This window comes from Lactuca sativa, chromosome 9, assembly GCF_002870075.4.
Source record: "Lactuca sativa cultivar Salinas chromosome 9, Lsat_Salinas_v11, whole genome shotgun sequence".
NCBI lineage: Eukaryota > Viridiplantae > Streptophyta > Magnoliopsida > Asterales > Asteraceae > Lactuca > Lactuca sativa.
Genome location: NC_056631.2, coordinates 95,373,427 through 95,380,338, shown reverse-complemented (window position 1 = coordinate 95,380,338; position 6,912 = coordinate 95,373,427). Strand labels below are relative to the sequence as shown.

Genomic DNA, 6,912 nt, shown 5'->3' with positions numbered 1-6,912 from the left:
CTGGCCCGGCCCATTTCATCATACTATGGCAATGTAATGTCGTATTACTCGTATAAGATAAACCCTAAATTGCAGCAGCCCCAGCTCTCCCCCATTTCCATCGTTTAGGTATGTTTTCAGTCTGTTTTTGCTTGCTTTCATATGTGATCTTGTTAAGCAATTTCTTTGATTTTGAAGATTTTTATTTTATCTCTAATTTGCTTCGTTATTTGATTTTCAGCTGATTAATCGTTGCACTAGCTTGGTTTCGCGATGTCTCCTGCTAAAGGTTTGCATTTTTCTCAAACTCACAGCTTATCACTCAATTCGATGTTTGAACAATGCTCTTCTGTATACCCGTTGTTTCCGATTATATGAATATCGATGTCCATATTCTACTGTTTTCAAACATCGCAAGAGTATACAATCAATAAATTGTGACAATCACAAATGGTATTACTAGTTCTATTGTTCTTCACTTCTTCTATCAGTTCCAGATTGCATTCCTCCATTGCTTTGATTGTCATTAGGCTTGACAGAATGAAGTTTGAATCAAAACTATAACAAAAATCAAGGAAATTTTATGTTGCTATTGAATTAATTCAAACTGTTTAAATTTTTTGTTTCAGCTGATACTACAAAGAAAGGCGATGCTAAAGCTCAGGCTTTGAAGACAGCGAAGGCTGTGAAAACAGGTTCAACCTTCAAAAAGAAAGCTAAGAAGATCAGAACAAAAGTTACATTCCATCGTCCAAGAACTTTGAAGACAGATAGGAACCCTAAGTATCCAAGAATCAGTGCCCCACCAAGAAACAAATTGGACCATTATCAGATTCTCAAGTATCCATTGACTACAGAATCTGCTATGAAGAAGATTGAGGACAACAACACTCTGGTTTTCATTGTTGACATTCGTGCTGACAAGAAGAAGATCAAAGCTGCTGTGAAGAAAATGTATGACATTCAGACCAAGAAAGTCAATACCTTGATCAGGTAACTTTGTCACTATCACTTTCTCTCTCACAATCAATTGTTTATATTTGAGAAAATGGAAAGAAAAGTTAAATCAGGGAAAAGAAAGTAATTAATTGTTATTATTGTGGATTAAAATTGATTAATTTTTATTTATGTAATGCTGCAGACCTGATGGAACTAAGAAAGCCTATGTGAGGTTAACTCCTGACTATGATGCATTGGATGTCGCTAACAAGATTGGCATCATCTAAGTTTAGTTTGTGTTGAAAGTGTTGAGTTTTGTTAGTATTTTGAAATTTTAAACTTTTATGGATTCTCATTTGCTAATGGAGGATTTTCAAATAGTTTGTTACGTGGTGTTGGTTCTTTCTGATATATTATTTGCTATTTTGGTTCATTGGGTTTTAAAGTTTATTTCTTGTTAAAAAAACAAACAATTTAATCATTTTGTAGTACATTTACTTTTTAATTACGTGTTATAGTTCTTAATCATAAATTTACAAATTTTTCATATTAAATATTGGATGTGCTCTTGGTAAGTTTACCATCTTTTTTTTTTTTTTTTTAAATAATTAATATGTTTAATCATTTTGTACTTTTAACTCTTACAATTGACAATGAGTGAAAGTTCTATGAAAAAAAGATGGTAAGTTTACCATCTTTTTTTTTTTTTTTTTTTTTTTTTTTTTTTTTTTAAATAATTAATATGTTTAACTCTTACAATTGACAATGAGTGAAAGTTCTATGAAAATTGTTTGTTGATAACTCAACATTTGACCATGAGTGAGAACACAATTCATAATTAAATAAAGGTAAAGCTTTTCGACGAAATTGGGTACACAATTTAGTAAACATGCAAAATGAATCTACATCATGGGATGAAGAATTGGTTTGCATCATCGTGAACGATATCTTCTATTGAATTTCACAATGGTTAACGGTTTACTAAACGATGAAGTCCAATTATTCTTCGCAATGAATTTGCACCACTGGTGTAACCAATTATTTCGATACAAGGCTCTTTCAAAAAATTGTTTCGATACAAGGTATAAACATAATTGAAATTCAAAACAGAGAAATTAAATATACTCGTATATTTTATTCATACTACTATTCATATTAAATGGTGAGTGGACTAAAATATTATTAATTTCATTAAATATGACACATGTCACATTTGATATGATAAAAAAGATAAGTAAGAATAAAATATAGAAGAATATTTAATTTCTCTTCAAAAAAATATTTTTACCAGGTTTGTCTTAAGGTTATAAGTTTTTTCGAATCAAATCCATTTTTTTTTTCACTTTGAACATAGGTCATCCCTAACACATCTTCTCACTTCTCACGATCTCTTTCTTCTATCTTCTTTGGGGTTCTCACTTCTCACGATCTCTTTCTTCTATCTTCTTTGGGGTTGACGCCGTTTAATCTGGATGTTAATAGCATGTGAAATTTCACTGTGTTTTTAAAACTAACTTTTGATATACCTTAAAATTGTCAAATAATTGATTTTATATTTTAAAAGGATATCCAACTTATGTTTTTTGTATGGTCAGGCAACCCATCTTTTAAAATTTTACATTTTTTTATCTAAATTTTAAATTTTATTACAAATATAGTTAGAAATTTAAAATTATGGTATGAATTCTCCCAAATTTAGTTTTTTTCCTTTTTACAAATTTATTTTTCTATAAAGTTTTTAATACTTTTTCTAATGTTTATAAGATTTAGTTTTCTTACATTTTTTTCCAAACTTTTTTTAAAAAAATTATTTTTTTATAATATTTTCTTAAATTTTTTCCCAACTTTTGTATTGCCTCATACATATTAGCAAAACCAAAATTTGTCGTAATTGTGCAACACTTGGATTTGATGAAAAACTGATTTTGAATCATATTTTTTTTTCATCAAATCTAATGTACATAAGACATAGGAAAAGTTGAAAGAAAAATTAAGATAATATTATAAAAGATTTAATAAAAAGCATTAGAAAAAATATTTTATAAACCATAATAAAAAAGTTGTAGAAAAATAAATTTGTATAAAAAAACTAAATTTGAGACATATTTATAACCAAATTTAAATTGGGACTAAATTTGTAATAAAATTTAAAAGTTTGAGCCAAAAATATAAAATTTGAAAGAAAGTGTTCTATTCAACTAGATACTCATACATAAAACATGAGTTGAGTAGTTTTTTAAAACATGAGTTTGTTACTCTTTCAAAGATGAGTGTCATATTTAACTTGGGATAACAAGTGCTCATATAGAAAAAATGAGTTGACTACATTTTTAAAATATAAACTGAAGTTATTTGACAACTTTAACAAATTCTAAAAAATTAGTTTCGAAAAAATAATGATAACCTTATATTTAATTATTAGTTTCAGGTACTTGTTTTGCAGTTACAAGATAGTTGAGGGTCTAAACTGAAGTGCACATGAAAGCTTTCCCCAAAAAAGGGTTTTGGGGGTTTTTCCGGTTTCCATACCCCGTCGCCTCTCTTTCCATTACCGATTTGCCTCCATCGTTTCTCAAGATTTTACACAATGGTTCTATCAAACAAGAAGCTAAAGGAAAAGCTACGAGCCCAACTCACCGAAGCCTTAGCCAAATCAGAGTCTCAAGCAAACCAATCCAATCTCAACGACTCGCAAACCCCTCAGTCATTCAAATCTCTCCTGAATTTGGTAACCCAAAAACCTAAATTATCCAAACGGGAAAAACGCAGAGTTACAGTACCATCAAATCATGAAAATGGTGATGAAAAGAGAGAAAGCGAAGAGGGTAGTAACGGATTGAAGACAAATAAGAAGAGGAAGAGAGAAAAAGATGGAGTTGAGGCGAAGGAAGTAAACGAGGCGAAAGATTTGAGCGAGAATAAAAATAGTAAAAAGAAGAACAAGAAGAAAAAGAATAAGAAAAAGAAGGTGGTCGTGAAGGAAGAATCAGTTCTGCAAAAACCAAATGCTGTAAGTGAAGAACAAGAACAAGCTGTTGCAGAGCCAATTCAAATTCATACCAGGTATAACTAACTCATATGTTGTGAGCTTGTTTACAAATTTCATTCAATTCAATCTTCTAGCCTTCTTCTAATCGCTCATAAGGTCTCTAGAATCTGCTGATTGTTCCTTTAGTGAAAATTACATAAAAGAAGATGAAAGGTAAGCCATATGAATTGACTTTATTATGCTACATGTTAATGCAGCAATGAAGATGCGAATATTTCTACAAAGATTTATGTCGGAGGCATTCCATACTACTCAACAGTGGATGATATTCGCAGTTTTTTTGAACATTGTGGAAGCATTACTGAAATAGATTGTCTAAAATTTCCCGAAACTGGGAAATTCAATGGGATTGCAATGATAAGTTTTCGGGTATGAAAATAAAAAAAAACATTAATTTTTACATATAATTATTCGTATCCATATATTTACTTGTAATCTTTAATCACAGACTGAAGCTGCATCAAAGAGAGCATTAGCACTTGATGGATCTGATATGTGAGCAACACTTATACACTGATATTTAGTTATTTACTAATTATTTATAAAATGTTAACAGAAACTTATTTTTTGTTACAGGGGTGGACTATCTCTAAAGGTTCAACCATACAAGGCAACCAGAGATAAAAAAGTTTCCGACTTTGCCCCTGCAATGTTGGAAGGCTACAACAGGATCTATGTAGGAAATCTGTCATGGGATATGACAGAAGATGAATTAAAGAAATTCTTCTCAGATTGCAGTATATCTTCTATTCGACTTGGAAAAGATAAAGAAACAGGGGAATTCAAAGGTTTTGCTCATGTTGACTTTTCAGATAGTCTTTCTTTGACAATGGCATTGAAATTGGATCAAAAACCTCTTTTTGGAAGACCTGTAAGAATCAGATGTGCAGTTCCACCAAAATCAGTAAACCCTAGTTCAAATCCGGACCCCACTTTTGGTAAAAATGAAGTCAATGGTAAGTTGACCCATTCTGATGTTACTGATGATGTTGCCCGAAAGCTAAAGAGGCAAACTTGCTATGAGTGTGGTGAAAAGGGTCATCTTTCTTCATCCTGCCCGAAAAAGCAAGCTGCTGACGTGGCAAAATCGGGCAGGGAAACTTTTGCTTCTGTGGATAGCCAAAAGGTTGATGATAAAGTGATTGAATTTGTTGGTGATGCTGCTTTAAAGTGGAGAACATGCTATGAATGTGGTGAAAGGGGACACCTGTCATTAGCCTGCCCGAAAAGACAGGTTGCTGACGTGGCAAACTCGGGCAGGGAAGCTTTTGGTTCTGTGGTGGTTGTGGATAATGATGTTTCTGATAGTAAGGTAAAGAGAAGAACGTGTTATGAATGTGGTGAAAGGGGACATCTCTCGTCAGCCTGCCCGAAAAAGCAAGATGCTGACGTGGCAAACTCGGGCAGGGAAGCTTTTGATGTCAGAGAGGTTGTTGATGAGAAAATGATTCAACCTGTTAGTGATGGAAAGCTAAGGAGGAGAACATGCTATGAATGTGGTGAAAGAGGGCATTTGTCATCTTTATGTCCAAAGAAAGTAGTTGCTGATGTGGCTGATGACGTGGAGAAGGTTGAGAAAGCTGAGGTGGCTGAAGTTGTTGATAATGTGGTGAGTGAAGGTAAGCTAAGGAGGAGGACTTGTTATGAATGTGGTGAAAGGGGCCATTTGTCGTCTTTATGCCCAAAGAAACAAGCTGCTGACGTGGCGAAGGTGAGGAAGGAACCTGATGACGTGGAAGTTGAAGCTTTAAAAACTACAGTGGCTGACGTGGCGAGTGGTAAGATAAGGAGGAGGACTTGCTATGAGTGTGGTGAAAAGGGTCATCTTTCTTCCTTGTGTCCAAACAAAAAAGAAGCTGATGCTTGATGCTTCAACTTAATCAAGTATGTTGAAATTTCTAAATTTACCTATTTACCCATCGTTGTTACAAATAAATACGTTAATACTATGACTGATGCTTTTTCAGGTTTTTTCATGACAATCTTTTGTGGCTACCAAGGAATAGAAATTTTGATAGAAGTGAAGTTGGGCATATTGGCATGAACTTATATGCTCTACATTTTTCAAAATTATAAGTAAAAGGAAACATTTTTTTTTCTTGTCTTTATGTTTAATTTATTTGTTGTACAATTGGACTGGTAGATTTGTTTGGTTATGTATTTGGTGTCATGTGGTCAGGTAAGAAACGTTGATGATTCTTGCATTTACACAAAGGGTCGTGTCATAAACAATGCAAAATGGAAACAAAATTTACATTTGATGCTTTTTCATCCCAACTTTTTATGGTTTACAAAGTGTAAATGAGGAACATAAAGAATGACGTTTTGAGGTAACATTAGAGAGATATAGGCTAATTTTATTAGTATCTCTAATTAATTGCTTGTTGTATGCCTGAGTGAGTGTGTGGGTCTTTGTGTGCCTTATATTTGACTTTTTATGTGTGAGGTGTCTATCGACTTTTCCATTCTATTAATTCGATTATTATTCTATTATATTAATATTGTTTAATACATTTAGATAATAAACACTATTAATTCATTGATATATTTGTAGGTTGCTATTGATTTTCGATGAGTACTTGGATTATAAGAAGTCTGTGTTTGGACAGTTGCTTCGATTCTCGTGTCAAATATACACCTTAAACCAATCGGTTAACTATATCCTGGGTTGAAACCCGAGAATACACTATGATATACAGGTTACATGGCTCAACCTAAATATAACACAAAACCATTTAAAATCAACCTATACCAGTTCATTTGTGTGTCGGTTTTGTATTGTACTGATAATTGCCAACCTAGTATTTAGTGTATATATATTTTATAGATTTTTCTCCTTCAACATTTATAGAATATTAGTCCCCATTTTAAAAAGGGTGAATTTCGTATATGTCTTCCTTAAGTATCAAAATATCATATTTACCCGACCTAAAATCTATATCATA

At 32.4% G+C, this 6,912-nt stretch overlaps 2 protein-coding genes across 2 annotated transcripts; both read left to right on the top strand.

Annotated features, from left to right (window-relative positions):
* On the top strand, window positions 1–1,306 carry LOC111895260 (60S ribosomal protein L23a). The gene is made up of 4 exons (XM_023891349.2): window positions 1–108; window positions 221–268; window positions 609–972; window positions 1,121–1,306. The coding sequence occupies exons 2-4, from the start codon at window positions 253–255 to the stop codon at window positions 1,203–1,205; spliced, it is 465 nt and encodes a 154-aa protein (XP_023747117.1). The 5' UTR covers window positions 1–108; window positions 221–252; the 3' UTR covers window positions 1,206–1,306.
* Window positions 1,307–3,425: 2,119 nt separating this feature from the next.
* Window positions 3,426–6,238, top strand: LOC111895245 (phragmoplastin interacting protein 1). Its single transcript, XM_023891336.3, has 5 exons — window positions 3,426–3,981; window positions 4,165–4,336; window positions 4,416–4,462; window positions 4,544–5,851; window positions 5,935–6,238. The coding sequence occupies exons 1-4, from the start codon at window positions 3,506–3,508 to the stop codon at window positions 5,832–5,834; spliced, it is 1,986 nt and encodes a 661-aa protein (XP_023747104.1). The 5' UTR covers window positions 3,426–3,505; the 3' UTR covers window positions 5,835–5,851; window positions 5,935–6,238.
* The last annotated feature ends 674 nt before the right edge of the window (window positions 6,239–6,912 follow it).